Raw genomic sequence first — 15,861 nt, forward strand, 5'->3', positions numbered from 1 at the left:
AGTATGTTTTACTTAACATTCAGCAGCAATAATTAGTTTTGAAAGATCTGACCACCACTTATTGTCATAAAACTTATTTTAGAGCTTGCTTATGCAAAGCTTTTGAGGAAGCAGTTTTTGCTGGGTGAATGCCCAGCCACATTTTGATAGATGCTTGCTGACTCAAACAACAAAAACTGTATTTGTCATGACAGCTTTGTAGGAGAATGGTGCTAGTAGACTGCAGAGCAAAATGGTCATGATATAGTGGCTGAAGCATAGTAGACAGTTAGATTGATGGATTTTCTCAAATTTGGAACTGAACTGATCCACAGCCTAGTAAGAGGGTGTTAAAATTACTGTACTTGAAAATACCATCTACAATAACATTTCTGACCTACATGCTGTTCTTTTTATCTTGTTGCTGGATCAAGACTGTTATAAAGATAAAAAAAAATCTAGTATCATTTTGTATTTGTTTTCTACTCTGTACAGATGAAGGAAAACCCACATATGCAAGACGACAGTAAACCTCTTCATAAACCTGAGTAAATATTTATTTGCATTTATATTCTGGGAGATCTAGTAGGCCCTTAACATGAAATTCATAAATTACTATCATTATGGAAAGTATAAGTTTCAGGGAAGCTTGAAAACATCTCAAACTACAGTCTCAGCAGCAATCTATTTGCAGAAAAAATGTGCATGAATCAAATGTATTTGGGGTTAAGGAGAAAAAGCAAAGCCTGCATTGGTGCTCTTAAAAACTATACTCAGAGCACTTCACTCTTACGCAGGTACTGTGAGTCAAGCATTGACTACCCTGACATCAGCTACTTTCAGACAGAGGAAAAAATAGTTCAGTTCACTAAATATCCCTTCCCAGTCTGTCACTAAAACAGCACAGCTCACATTGGCATAGTACAATAATCTTTGATGGGACATATGCCATCGAGTGGCAGCAATGTCCCTCTCCCAGGAACATTGGACAAACCAGACAGCCTCTGTGACAAAGAATTAATGAATATAAATCCATCAAGAATGGGAACACACACAAATCTGTAGGACTGATTTACAGGTTCTATTTTCCGAACTGGAGGAAGGACAGAGGTGTGTTGGGGGCCAGTGGAAGTGATATAAGGAGATGCTAAAGGCGCACATGAAAAAGTGCAGCATTGGTGTCAGCACTTGGGATAGCCCTGCCCAAGACTGTGCCCAGTGGAGAACAGTAATCTGTGAGGGGATGGCCCAGTCTGAGAGGTTCCTCCACAGTGCAGACAAGGAGAGGTGGAAAACAAGAAAAGAGCATCAAAAACTGGCCCGTGCCTCTCCAACAGCTACTAACACCTGCCCCGTCTGTGATAAGACCTGTGGCTCCAGAATTGGGCTGATCAGTCATCAATGGACTTGCAAATAGGAGAGTGACATGAAGAATTCCAACTCGTTATTGAGAGACTGCCAAGAAGAAAGAAAAAGAGGAGAACTTTATCCTCCCTGGATATTCAATAAAGCATTTAAAAATAGCCATTCTTCTACAAAAGAATTTTACTACACAATTACAGAGGGACTGGAACCAAACTGAACTGGAACTCATTTGCAAATGTGACACATTTAACCTCAGCCTCAACAGGCATCTCATCTTTCTTATCCAATACAAGGGCAATTTCCCCACCTCTGATATTCACAGACATGGAACACATCCTACTTAATTTGCTGCATCAACTGGTCCCACTACTGACAGGTCATCCCTCTTCCCCCCTCCCGCTACGTACACTCTGGAGTGTGGTTTTTTTTTCCTGCTCCAACCATCTGAAGAAGTGGGTCTTGCCCACAAAAACTCATGACCTAATTAATCTGTTGGCTCTAAACTCCCCTCAGGCTTGCAGCTGCCAGGCACGCTCGGTGCCACCGCAGGCGCTTCAGGTGGTCTCTGCATTGAGTGAAGGGTTGCGTGCGTGGGGAAAGCCCCGCCCGCAGGCAGCAGACCTGCTCTACAGCAGGTAGGGGAGCGAGGTTTGTGTTACCCGCCCGGGCCAGGGGCCGCAGGAGGACTCCCCCGCGATCGATGCTCTCGGCGGTCCTGCGCCTGGCTCGGCGTTCGATTGCCTCACCCGGAAGCTCGCGCGCGAGGGGGCGTTGGGGCTTGGCAGCGACGGGCTGACAGACGGACGGCGGGACAGACTGGCGGCGGCGGCGGCGATGGAGGCGGACCCGCGCTACCCCCGATCTTCCATCGAGGATGACTTCAACTACGGCAGTAACGTGGCCTCGGCCAGTGTCCACATCCGTATGGGTGAGCCCCGAGCCCCCCTCCCCCCGTGAGCTTGTGGGGCTGGGCCCCCGTTATGGGGCTCCCCCGCCGGGCCCCGGCAGATGACGATCGGGGGTCACTGCAGCAGCCCCCGGCGCACCTGGCTCTGCTCTTCTCCCACCACTGGTGCGGGGATATCGGGCCTCGGCCGGGGCGGTGTTTCACTTTCTGTATCTCCTGCCCGGGCTCGGGGCTGCCGTCGGAGACGCAGGCGTCTGAGCCAGTTCCCGTCGTTAGGCCTGAAGCCGCCGGGTTAATAGTTGGCGTTCTCATAGTGCCCGTCTCGGGTACTTCCCCAGGCCCTTACCCGGAGCGGTGCACTTTAGGGGAAGCTCAGTTTGTTGTGCCATCAGCTGTGGCTTCAACTGTAATTCTAAGAGTCTCCCAAGAGGAGTTTTCTGCCATCACTGGGGAGTGACAGCTTTAATGTTTTACACACTTTGGGTATATTGGGTAAATATATCCTTGTGCGGAGCCAGCGGAAAGTCTTTGCACCACTTAAATCTACTTCAGCCAGGACACAGGCCTTACATTGGCATTCTGCAGGAAGGTGATTTTCACCGTCTATTCTTGAGGCACCGTTTCTTATCAGAACATAGGAAAGAGGCTGTGAACTCATCTGTTCAGATTTGGCTTTTTCTTGCTAAATTTAGTGGCTAATTGTCAGTTTGAATTTAAAGAACTGTTATGAAGGAAACAAATGTAAGATTTGGCTTCTAGAACGACGTATGCTTTTAAAAGTTAGTAAGAGAGACTTGAGATTTTCAGTTAGGGGAAATATTGGTGTAGAAAAAAGAATTTTTTTCTTGCTATTAAGACTTCAGGTACTGACAAAAGACCCCTGATTTGAAGAGACTTGTTTGCTCTAAATGTAAGGGTCTGTGTTTATAAACATATTTAGTACACTTAAATCATTTGGGACCATGTCTCTTGCAGTACAGGATTTTTTTAGCAGTCTGTTTTATAGAGCTTTGTCCAGCCTAATGTAAAAGTCCCAAGGGATGGGTCTTTCACCGTCTTGGGAGACTGTTTATGATCTAATAGCCTGAATTTTCTTTGTTTCATCCCATTGCACCTGATTATAGCTCCACATACCAGCCAGATGTATCAGAGCTGGATAGTGAAAAGATTGTTAATACTACTTTGCTCTGCAATTATCGGAGGGGTAGCCATGTTAGTCTGGATCTGTAACAGCAACGAAGGGTCCTGTGGCACCTTATAGACTAACAGAAAAGTTTTGAGCATGAGCTTTCGTGAGCACAGACTCGCTTCATCAGATGCTGGTCTTGGAAATCTGCAGGGCCAGGTATAAATAAGCCGGAGCAAGGGTGGGGATAACAAGGTTAGATCAGTCAGCAAGGGTGAGACAAGCCCAAGAGAGAAACCAACAGAACACCACTAGCCATCACCTGCAGTCCTCAGCTAAAACCTCTACAGTGCATCATCAGGGATTTACAACCCATCCTGGACAATGATATCCCACTTTCACAGGCCTTGGGAGGCAGACCAGTACTTGCCCACAGACAGCCTGCCAACCTGAAGCAAATCCTAACCAGCAACTATACACTGGACCACAGTCACTCTAACTCAGGGATCCATCCATGCAACAAACCTCGTTGCCAGCTCTGCCCACATATCTACACCAGCAACACCATTACAGGACCTAACCAGATCAGCCACACCATCGTGGGTTCATTCAGCTGCACATCTACCAATATAATTTATGCCATCATGTGCCAGCAATGCCCCTCTGCTATATACATCGGACAAACTGGACAGTCTCTACGTAAAAGAATAAATGCACACAAATCAGACATCAGAAATGGCAATATACAAAAACCCGTAGGAGAGCACTTCAATCTCCCAGGCCACACAGTAGCAGACTTAAAAGTAGCTATCCTACAGCAAAGAAATTTCAGGACCAGACTCCAAAGAGAAATGTCTGAGCTACAATTCATCCGCAAATTCGATGCCCTCAGCTCTGGCTTAAACAAAGACTGCGAATGGCTGGCTAAATACAGAAGTAGCTTCCCCTCCCTTGGTGTTCACACCTCCAGATCAACTGTTGGTAGTAAGCCTCACCCTTGCTGACTGAGCTAACCTTGTTATCTCCACCCTTGCTCTGGCTTGTTTATACCTGGCCCTGCAGATTTCCAAGACCAGCATCTGATGAAGTGAGTCTGTGCTCACGAAAGCTCATGCTCAAAACTTTTCTGTTAGTCTGTAAGGTGCCACAGGACCCTTCGTTGTTGCTCTGCAATGTCTTTATGTAGTTCAATAATTATGTCAGTTTCCATATCACATTGCAGTCTACTTTGTGTTTAAAATGTAATTTAGTAGTGAGTACTCACTTGTCATTTTTGTTTCTTTATCCCAGCTTTTCTACGAAAAGTCTACAGTATTCTTTCAGTTCAAGTTCTTTTGACCACAGTGACCTCAGCGATTTTTCTGTACTCTGAATCAGTTCAGGCATTTGTGCATGAAAGGTAAAGTTCTTAATTGAAACGAGGATTTTTCAAAAAGTAAAATGTAATTGTTTCAATGGTTGCTTTGTATTTGTGAGAGGGAGGAAGGATATTTAATTGTAGTAATATTTTTACACCTTCTAAGTTTATTCTGAGCAAAACACCTTCTTTGTCTATGGTTCTATAATTCTTTTTAACTGTATTCCTGACCTAGAAAAATTGGAATCTGTCTAGATTTTTTTTCCCTTTCCATATTTCTCTTTCTTGTTTTCTTTCGTATCTTGATCCTCTTGCTGATGAGATGCATTGCTTAATCACTTCACATCTAAACTAATCTAGTTTCCATTCTTATGGCCTTCCTAAATCTCTGCTTTTTGACTCAGCATTTGGAAAGTTCTGTGGTTCATCTGTTGCTTTCATGTCTCAAGAATCTTGATCATATCTTGCCCAATTTTCAATTACTTTTTCTGATTTCCTCACCATTGCTGACTCACTAAGAAATACCCTGAAATTGTTCACGTATCTGATTCTATCTTTCTCAGACTACATCTACACTAGGAACTAAAGTCAAATTTAATAACGTTGACTTTAACAGCGAGCTTTATAAAATCAAAGCTGAATATTTGCACCTCCCCTCAAAGTTGACTTAGTGTGTCCCCACTAAATTGTCTGTTTGATTGTTGCAGCGTGCATTGTGGGAACATATCCCACAGTTCCCTCAGCCCTGTTGCATTCTGGGTTTTTTTTTGCTGATGCTCTATAGACAAAAATGCCCTGCAAGTGATTGTGGGTTTGTTTTGTTACCTTCTCACACTTCATTGCCCTCATTCCCCTCCCTTTGAAAACAACCATTTTTCTTTTCCTGATGAACCGTCCACATTACAGCTCTTTTAACCAAATATGTCCAGAGAGCACCCGCTATCATCTTCCCAGACTGCATTGCCCTCATCCCCTGCCATTGAAAGCAAATGGCCATTTTTCAGATGGAAAGAAGAAAAAGTAGGGAATCCTAGGAGAAAAGGAAACTGCATCTATGAACCATGTCAACAGGTTGCTCAACCAGTTTTCCCCACCATGAAAGAACACAAAACAGTGGAAGAATTTGGATGCATGTGAACAGGGAAAGACTTACTATTCATAGAGAAGGAAGGTAGGGAATTGCAAGGGAAAGAAGCACAAACAGGTGGAAAGCATCAGAAAATGTGCTATGGGAGCATACAGCTGACTGTGCCGTGTCAACAGGTACCTCAGAGTTCCCCCGGAAAAAGAATATCTTTCACAAGGCAGGGAACCTTCAATCCCACATGTTTACTATAACAGTGGATTAAAACCAGATCACATGCAGAATGGCAAGTAGGGAATCATGTCAACAGGTGCCTCATTTTTTTCCCTAGTAAAAATGAAGCAAATGGGCCACTGCTGAGACTGTAGTTCCCCTGAGCCACACAATTTTGGGAAGAGAGTACTGGAGCCATGTGTCTGGGGGCAGGGGAGTGGAGGTGGGTAGCCTAGAAAATTAATGCTGCCCTCTGAGGGACCAGCCCATCACAACCTGTTGACATTCCTCCATCACTTGTGTGCCGTGCGGGGAGGTGGGGTGGGGTAGGAGACAGCCATGAAAATAGGTGCAGCCATGGGCCAGCCCCCTGCAACTAAGCTGGGAGGGGTGAGCTGAGGTCCCTGTTGACAATGTGCAGTCACCTGGGTGTCTTATGAGCCATCCCCACATCCCAGCTACAGCCCCTGAAAATATTTCCTGCCTGGGGACCCATCCCCCAGCTGGTGTTATCTTACAAGGCCTGGCCAGCCCCTGAAAATCTTTGCCATCCCCCCGGCAACAGCCCCTGAAAATATTTCCGCCTAGGGGAGCCAGGCCCACAGCGCATGTTGCCTTACAGAAGCCAGCTAGCCCCCAAAAATCTTTGCTGCGGGAGGTGGGTGGGTAGGGGGAGCCAGCTCCCCAGTGCTTGGTGAGCCCCTGGAAAATCCAAAGTGTGGAATCCTTCACCCCACACAGGCCAGGACATGCTGCTGTCTGGGAGCATGGTCCACACTGCACAGGTAGCATGTGGTGTGGTGGGGTGGGGACTAGCCTGCCTGCTGCACGGCGACTGGGGTATAGGGGACAGCCCTGTACAATTGCGAATCGCAGAAGTTTCGTGTCATCTTCTACAAGCACGACCCCCACAGCCCAGCCGCAGTGTAGTGGAGCGGGAGTGGGCCCATCAGCAGCACGGCATCTGGAGGAGCGGGGGGGCTGTCCACATGGTTCAGTAGGGGCTAGATGCCCAACTGCATGGCACCCGGGGGTGCCTCACAGAAATGTGAAGCGCAGAAAATAAGTTTCTCAGCATCTCCTGTCATATCCTGTGCAGGACAGAAGCCTTCACCCTGTGTAGGTCAGGACATGCTGCCCTGCTGTCTAATGTGCTGCTGGCTGGTCCCAACACCCAAGCCATCACGTGGGTGGTGGGTGGAGGCTGGCCCACCAGCTGAACTGAGACCCTGGCTCTTCTGATGGTTCTATGTGGTTCTGATGACTTTCTTTTATGGCTAGATGCAATCATCATGCTGATCGTAAAGAAGTCAATTAAAAATCCTGGGCTTCCTGTTTCCCACTTCCTGGAGAGCAGGGGAGGTGATAACGGACAAAACATACACCTGTGGGGCATTGTGGGATACCTGTGGGACACTTGTGGTGGCCAATAAAATCGATTTACAATAACAATTTCCCCTCTAGCATTAATCTGACCTTTTAAATTTGAACTTGGCGTTACACTGTATCGGATGGTCGATGCAAGAATAGCAACTGCAGTGCTCCTTAAAATCAACCTAATGGTATTTGCAGTGAAGACAGTCCCATTGTAAAATCAAGTTAAGTGCCTTATAACCGACTTTATGCTGCAATATAGACGTAGCCTCAGAAATTATATCCACTGCTGTCCAATGTTCTGTACTGTTTCTTCTAGTGTCCTTTCATCACAGATGATTTTATTTCAGTTGTTTTTCCCATCTGTATTATTCCATCTGGAACTTTCTCTGGAAGGTGCTATGCCCTAGATGCTTAGGTTGGTATAATTTGTATAGTTCAGGGGTGTAAATAGGCTATACAGACCTGAACAATGTAAACTATACTGACCTCTGTGCAGGTGTAGACAGCGCTGTGTTGGCAGGAGAACTTCTGGTTAGGGGGGGCTGGAGTAGTCAAGTCAACAGTAGAGCTCTCTCATCAGTGCAGAGTGCCTACAACTAGCAGAGTTACAGACTGTAAGCTCTGCGTGGAGGCAGCCAGAGTCAGAAACACAGCCATGTAATTTGGAAACATTTGTGTTTTGCTTGGAGAACTACTTCATCAATTTCATTTTCAGCATCAAATTACTAGTTAATGTTTATGCTGAAGTCTATGTTATTAGTGCATAAAGCTACTCATATTTAATTTTACAAAATCAGAGCTCTTATATAACTATTATGGATTTATTTACAGATAAAAATGTTTGTTTACATTTTGCATATATAGTAGGTTTATTTTTCCCCTCCAAACACAACAGATCACTGTTTTAGATGCAGATAATACATCTCTGAATAGAGATTTTACTTTGGTATGAGGAATTCTTACATTCCTCAACTTAGTGTTACTTTTGACATGGTGTAAGTGTTCACTTCTTAAGAAAATTTGAGAGGGAGTAGTGTTACCACTTCTATTTAACTCTGACTTTTCTGTGTTAAACTTTACAGCCCAGCTTTGCTTTTGGTATTTGTGCTTGGAGCTTTGGTTATGCTTTTAGCACTAACTCTGTACAGACATCAGCATCCTGTTAATTTATACCTACTCTTTGGATTTGTAAGTATTTTTATAACTTTAATTCTTTACAAGACTAATGCTCACTGTAAATATTATTTGCAGACAACTTTTTAAAACCAACAGGCGGTGGCTAATTTATTTCATTGTACCCTTTACAAGGTAGAATTTTCATATGCCCTGGACACACCTTGTTCCCTGCTATCTTCCACTCAGGCTATGTCTGCATTAGCACACTATGTCAAAGTAGCCTATTTCGATGTAAGAACATGGAAATAGGCTACTTCAACACGTATCATCTACACGTCCTCCAGGGCTGTTGCCATCGACGTTCAGCGTCGAAGTAGCGACGCAGAACGTCGAAAGGAGCCGCCCCAGAAGGAAATGCGGAGCGTCCACACACACACACAAGTGCTCCCCGTCAAAATAAGGGGCCAGCAAAGCCTCAAGCCGCTCCTTTAAAGGGCCGCTCCCAGACACACTCAGCCTGCACAGCATGAGATCCACAGAGCCAACAACCGGTTGCAGACCCTATGCACACAGCATGGACCCCCAGCTGCAGCAGCAGCAGCCAGAAGCCCTGGGCTAAGGGCTGCTGCACGCGGCAACCATAGAGCCCCGCAGGGGCTGGACAAAGCGTCTCTCAACCCCTCGGCTGATGGCTGCCACGGAGGACCCTGCTATTTCGACGCAGATCGTCTACACATGCCCTACTTCAACTTTCAACGTCGAAGTAGGGTGCTACTCCCATCTTCAGATAGGAAGAGTGATTTCGACATCTCGCCACCTAACGTCGATTTCAACATCGAAATAGCACACGGTGCGTGTAGACGTGACGCGTACTATTTCGACGTGCCCGCTATTTGGAAGCAGCTGGCTAGTGTAGATCCACCCTCAGTCTTCTAAAAACTGCCTTATGGAAAGGATACATCATATTGGGGCTTTAAACAGGCCTCAGCAAAATTTATTTTGTTGTAATATCTCCCGTCTTAACGGACTTTTTTATTGTCTATAATAGTGGTGGGCAGCCTGTCAGGGTAAGCCTCTGGTGAGTCATGAGACAGTTTATTTACACTGAGCCTCCAGAGGCATGCCCTCACCCACAGCTCCCAGTGTCTGGAAGTGAACTGCAGCCAGTGGGAACTGCGAGGTGGGGAGGTGGCCTTCAGAGGCTAAATGTAAACCAGCTGTTTTGCAACCCGCCAGTGGCGTACGCTGACGAGCCACATGTGGGTTGCAGATTGCCCATCTCTGGCCTACAAGGTTCTGAACAGGAAACATGTGACTCAAAGACATTTCTGTGTTATCATATGTAATAAACTGGTCAACAGTTGATAGTTGAGATCAGGCACAGTTGCTAAAAGTGACCAATATTGACTTCTAGTGTAAATGATTAAACTGTCAATTTTCTCCTCTCTGGTGCTAAGTTATTTGAGCATCTTTCCAATCCAAAGAGCATATGAATAAGATAATCTCAATCTGGACCCCATCCATGATAGTGTATAACTACCAGTCAGCCAATATGTAACAGTTTGTGGTTATCACAGCCCCTCTTGATCACCTAAGGAGTTCTTGTCCCAAGTAATGGGGCAGTTCTGTCTGCCATAAAAACGTGCTTTGGTTGCACCATTAGCATTCTTCTTTGACATTTTGGAAGAAGTTGTGTAGGTTGTAGTTTTCAAATCTGAAGACAGCTACCAGGTTCTCCTGATTAACAAGACGTGAAGATGTTTTTCTCCAGAAGCCACATGATGTGTTAGTTATATTAACTGGCATGTACGTTTATATTTGTCTGTTTCTGAACTTCTGATGCAGAAAACTTTCAGGTTTATTCCAGTTGTCTAAAATGAAACAATTTTTATAAAAGTTGCATCCAAGCACAGTATGAGATATGGCATTGCAGTGGTTTTCCTAAACAGTTGAAACATTGCACTGTGCAGAAAGGATGGGACATCTGTAATTTGGGACATAATAGGCTTAAAGAAAGGGAGCACTCAGTTGATTTGAACCAAGAGGTAGTCCTGAGGGAATTCTGTGACAAAATATTATGCACACAATAATTTAAAATTTTGCAAAGTGGATTTGTCAATAAATAAAAATGGCTCCAACTTGGCAGTGGGCTGTACTGAGGTGGGAGGTTACCCTGAAGCGCCCTTCTCTCGCAATATAAGGACTCAGCAGTGAAGCTGTACCTGTCCCTGCCACAATGCAAGGGCAGGGCTTACCCCATAAACGCGCCAAAGGGCAGAGCCCTAGTGTCAGGTGCACCATGTGCGGGTGGGCAGGCTCAGCCCAGCGGGATGCAAGTGTGGAGGTGCTTGGAGGGCAGGGTTTGCAGGTGACTCCCACTTCCCTCTATGATTGCACTATCTTCTTTTCTTCCCCACCTCTTGTCCTCCCTGCTCACTGCTGCATTTGCCTTCCGCTGCCCTATTACACTCCCTTTCCATCCCCACAGCCTCTTCCCCATCTCTCATCCCATCCTCTTTCCCAGGCCTACCCTAGGCTCTCACTTACACAGAAAACAGGAAGGCTCCCAGTTAATGGAAGGGGAGCACTAGTAGCACTGGGACCCTGGAGGCAGGCTTTGGTTGCAGATTCAATGCAGCCCAGCCTTCATCAGCCCTGGAGCTCTGCCCTAGCAGAAAATGGGGAGGGGGGATGGACCAATAACATATAATCTGGTGTGCCCCCCACATGCCTCACCTCTGTCGGTGGGGGGCAGTGCCCCCTCGAACAACTACATCCATGGTCATCCCTCTCCTCCCTCCCTTCCTGCAACTTCCCTGTCATTTTGGTAAGGAAAGCAAAGGAATTCTGGGCAGGGGAGGAGAGGTATTTTCTGTGAATGCACAGTACTGCAAAATTCACTCAGGAGTAAACCTAATGAAAACAGCCAAAGTACTGCTCTTTCCTGGATAGTAAGACATACAGTAATTTTCAATTTTTGTCTTGTGGAGAACTTTATATTTTACACCAGAAGTATTTTAACAAACTAGCATATTTCTATAACACATTATGCATACCGGCTACATCTACACGAGCTCCTTCCTTTTGGGAAGATGCTGAGGCGCTGCTATGAATATGCAGTGCCCAATTAGCATCTTCCCAACTTGCTCATTACAATGCCCCTTCTGAAAGGAAGGGGCTAGTGTAGACATAGCCACTGTGTATAGTAAAAGGTTATGTAGCAAAATGCTTAAACTACAAAATGGCACATGTATATGGTATTTCCATATGAATACCTTTAGTTTATGTTTGTTTTTTTTTCCCCCATCTCGTAGACCCTTTTGGAAGCGTTGACTGTTGCTACTACAGGTAAATGCTAGTCGTTCTAATAGTACTTGTTGGTTTCAGACAGAAACAGGGAAGGGAATTGTACGAGTTGCATCCGTACAGTTTCCAGGCTGCCAAATGTGATAGATTGTATTCATTGCATCCAGTGCTGTTTAAAGCTGGTGACAGAGCTCTTATTTTGGATTTTCACACAGGATTTCCACATGTATAGCAAAAATATGAGATCAGAGGGAGGGAATCAGATTGTCATCCCTTTTTCCTATTAAATGGGAAAAACAGAAATTCTGAATTTGCTTTGTACTCTTATCAGTCTCAAGATTGTTAGGGTCAAATCTAAACATCTCTCATCGACATTCTCTACAAAAAACTCATACTACTTAAACATTTATTAAATAAGAAATTCTATTATATGCACAGCATGCTATTTTAAAACATTTTTTTTCCTTTTTTCTGTTTACAGTGACATTCTATGATGTATCAGTTGTCTTACAAGCTTTTATTCTCACTACGGCTGTGTTTCTTGGACTGACTGTGTATACTTTACAGTCCAAGAGGGACTTCAGCAAATTTGGAGCTGGGTAGGTTCCTTTATCAGACAATTTTAAAGCATAAGTATTCCAAATACAGGAATAAAAAGTCAGGCCTACAGTAAGCTGAGTTGTGTAATTGATTTAAGTGAACCTTGTGGGTGTTTTGAGATTTATTTTTTTGTTATTATGTAGGTTCCTCCTTTTGCAAACAGTTCATTTTGTAGTAGTGCTGTTTATGTCAACAACTTTAAAACTATATATAGTATTACTTTAGCAACTTATTTATTTGTATTTTTCAGGAAACTTTCAAATAACAAATAACTAACAACAGTTTTATTACTTCCTGCAACAGAGAGATTTAATGTTATGGTTGACATCTTAGAAGTGAATTAATGGGTGATGCAAATTGTATGTGTTCGCATATATATGCAAAAAACTCAAAAGGTTTTCTTCTGTGGGCTGGACAAGTTTGAAGAAGATTTTGAAGGACTACAAGTTGAACCTCTCTAATCTGGCACCCTCCATAACTGACTGGTGCCAGACAAGAGAATTTGGTGGATCACAGGATGTCAATATTGTCAATGAGTATTATCAACACTTCCACTGCTTAGTGGGATCTTAGGAGACATTTAGGGGTAAATTACAGGTAAACAACAGCACAGAACACTGAGAGCCAGGACTGGTGGGTGGAAACAAACTTCATGGGACCATGGGAAGCTTGGTCATGTAAAGTGGTCATCCAGCTAACTAAAATCATGCTGGATTACAGATGTTACCAGAAAGGAGCGTTCTGAATTAGAGCAGTTCAACCTATAGCAATATAGCTAAATACATAAACATTTTTTTTTCCAGACTGTTTGCCTGCTTGTGGATTTTGATCTTCTCCAGTCTCTTGAGGGTAAGTTATATTGTGTTCAGGGCTAGAAGTGATTGTGACATTAAAATATATTGCTCAGTCATCATTTTGTAGAAATTGTTTGTTTATATTGTAAAATTAAAAGCAATGGGTATTTGTTGATGCAATCTATGAATGTTATTTGCATAGAATATACAACATTTTGACCACATTTTTCTCAAGTTGAACCATGCACATTGACTGAAACTAGGAAAGAGCAGAAATGTCAAACACCTAGATGAACATAATATGTTGGGAAAATGTCAACATGGTTTTCAGTGAGGCACGATTTCCCTTTACAGTCTACTAGAATTCTTTGAGGGGGTCAACAAGCATGTGGACAAGGGTAAACCAGTGGATATAGCATAACTAGATTTCCAGAAAGCCTTTGACAAGGTCCCTCACCAAAGGCTCGTAAGTAAAGTAAGCTGTCATGGGATAAAGAGGGAAGGTAATCTGATGGATTGGTAACTGGTTAAAAGATAGAAATAAAGGGTCAGTTTTCAGAGAGGTAACTAGTGGTGTCCCCTAGGGGACCAGACCTATTCAACATATTCACAAATGATCTGGAGAAAGGGGTAAACGGTGAGGTGGCAAAATTTGTAGTTGCTGTCCACAGCATTTTTGTATCTAAGTCCACTGCAGACTGCAAAGCACTTCCAAAGAACATAAGATCTCAAGAGTGGGGTGATAATGTACAAAGGAAAACAAAGTTTGGAATTTCTTGTTTTACATATTGTTAAAAGCCATTAGTATATTCCTGTAAAAGGGCAATATCAGGGCCACTGATAGGGGGTGGGCAAAATGGAGCAGTTGCTCCAAGGCCCAGCAATTTAAAAGTGCCTGGGGCTCCAGGCCACCACTACCTCAACTAAATCTGGAGCCCTTGCTGCCAGAGGCTCCCAACGGCACAGTCCAGGTGGCACTGAGGACTGGCTTCCTCTAGTCCCACACCTTCTGGGAGCCTCAGAGTTAAGCCCTCCCACATTATCCAGGGCCCAGTTAAGTCTGTGACCAGCTTTGGGCAAAATATTTACAATTGTCAAACTGTAGTTCTGTTTTTAATACTGAAGAGCCTTTGTAAAAGAAATTTAAACTTACAAACGTTTTTCCTTTTCACATTATCATTTGGTTATAGCTGTTTGTCTATAGTGAGACTATAGAGCTGTTGTTTGCTGCTGCGGGAGCACTGCTGTTCTGCGGATTTATCATCTATGACACTCACTTGCTGATGCACAGACTGTCCCCTGAAGAGTATATTTTGGCTGCCATTGATCTCTACGTAGATATCATCAATCTGTTCCTACACCTGCTGCGCCTATTAGAAGCATTAAATAAAAAATAACTTTAAACGACCTGTAGTAAAACTGCTCCATAAATAGAGAAATTTGGTGCGGTTGTGTCTAAATACAGTTGGTTTTGGGTGATATACTAACAGCATTATATTTTTGAAATTGAATCAGACTATTTGTCCATTCCATGGTTACTGAATCTTTTCTTTAAAAATAAAATAGTTTATGTATTTCTGCTCAAAACAAGTATTTTACTTTAACTGCAAGCTAAGTTATTTCACTTACTTTTGTGAAGACTTCCTTTATGCCCAAGATAACTTGTATTGAAAAGGCTTGTAAACTTCTGATAGCCCTAATATAAACAGTCAGAAAATCCCATAATTTTATTTCTGCTATTCTGTAATTGTCGTGGATGATTCCTCTGGAATCATAAATCTGGCTGGATAGTATAAGATTGTCTTTTTGTTATTGTATAGTAATGTTTTACATAAGCTAAACTTCTGTAATTCTAAAAGGTTACATTAGTGGGATCTTAATTTGAAATACTTGGAATTGATTGTAATTACACTTGAAAAAATTAATTTACTCGTGTTTAGAACTGTGATTATTTTATTAACACGAAAAGTATAAAAAGAACAACAGAGTTAGATAGGCAGTAAATAAATGAGCATTCTATCTTGCCACAGTTGATTAACATAAATATCACTGAAAGATGGAATGTGGTTTTTCGTGTCTAGAAATGTTGAGTTGGCATTGAACTATTAATAAGAGCATGCATTAAGATGGGAATATCTTAATTCCAAAATCTGTTCATCTAGCTGTATGGATTGGAGCATTCCAAAGATCTGATAGCTGGGAGAACTAAAAATATAAACCATTGCTTAGCAGCAACATTTGTTACATGGGAGACCTGGGTGAGGCTGGTGGAAATTTTGGAATACTAATGAGGACAAAATTGGATAAGCAAAGTGAAATTTGTTTTTAGTAGTAAAGAACTGGAGGAGTTTAGGATCAGTTGGGGATTTGGGTTGCTGAGATGTTGGTCAAGGACTGTAAATGAATGTGTTACCTGCTCTTACATTTGAGCTGTATTATATATAATAAAATTTTAAATGTTTGGTAATAAGGTCAGATGTCTCAGTCTTCGGCATTATTTACACATTGTGTGTGTTCACTGTTAGCTTTATCTAGAAAATAGTGCTTTATTTTGCCTTGGGTTTTACTGACAAATAAAATGTGTTGCAGGTGTTATTTAGTATTGGAATACGATCAGTCATGAAATAAAACACAGGA

At 43.2% G+C, this 15,861-nt stretch overlaps 1 protein-coding gene across 1 annotated transcript; it reads left to right on the forward strand.

The window, feature by feature from the left end:
• The first annotated feature begins 2,104 nt into the window (after positions 1 to 2,104).
• TMBIM4 (transmembrane BAX inhibitor motif containing 4) lies at positions 2,105 to 15,861 on the forward strand. The gene is made up of 7 exons (XM_074984047.1): positions 2,105 to 2,272; positions 4,668 to 4,776; positions 8,491 to 8,596; positions 11,839 to 11,872; positions 12,312 to 12,429; positions 13,234 to 13,279; positions 14,415 to 15,861. Exons 1-7 carry the CDS (start codon positions 2,179 to 2,181, stop codon positions 14,619 to 14,621), a joined length of 714 nt encoding a protein of 237 aa, XP_074840148.1. The 5' UTR covers positions 2,105 to 2,178; the 3' UTR covers positions 14,622 to 15,861.

The sequence above is a fragment of the Carettochelys insculpta genome, chromosome 1 (assembly GCF_033958435.1).
Source record: "Carettochelys insculpta isolate YL-2023 chromosome 1, ASM3395843v1, whole genome shotgun sequence".
Classification (NCBI taxonomy): Eukaryota; Metazoa; Chordata; order Testudines; family Carettochelyidae; genus Carettochelys; species Carettochelys insculpta.

Bases quoted from the DNA above. Each gene is read 5' to 3' on its own strand.
- TMBIM4 (XM_074984047.1), top strand. From the start codon at position 2,179: ATGGAGGCGGACCCGCGCTACCCCCGATCTTCCATCGAGGATGACTTC. The intron at 2,273-4,667 runs GTGAGCCCCGAG...TCTTTATCCCAG, and splicing joins CAGTGTCCACATCCGTATGG to CTTTTCTACGAAAAGTCTAC. The intron at 4,777-8,490 runs GTAAAGTTCTTA...TAAACTTTACAG, and splicing joins CAGGCATTTGTGCATGAAAG to CCCAGCTTTGCTTTTGGTAT.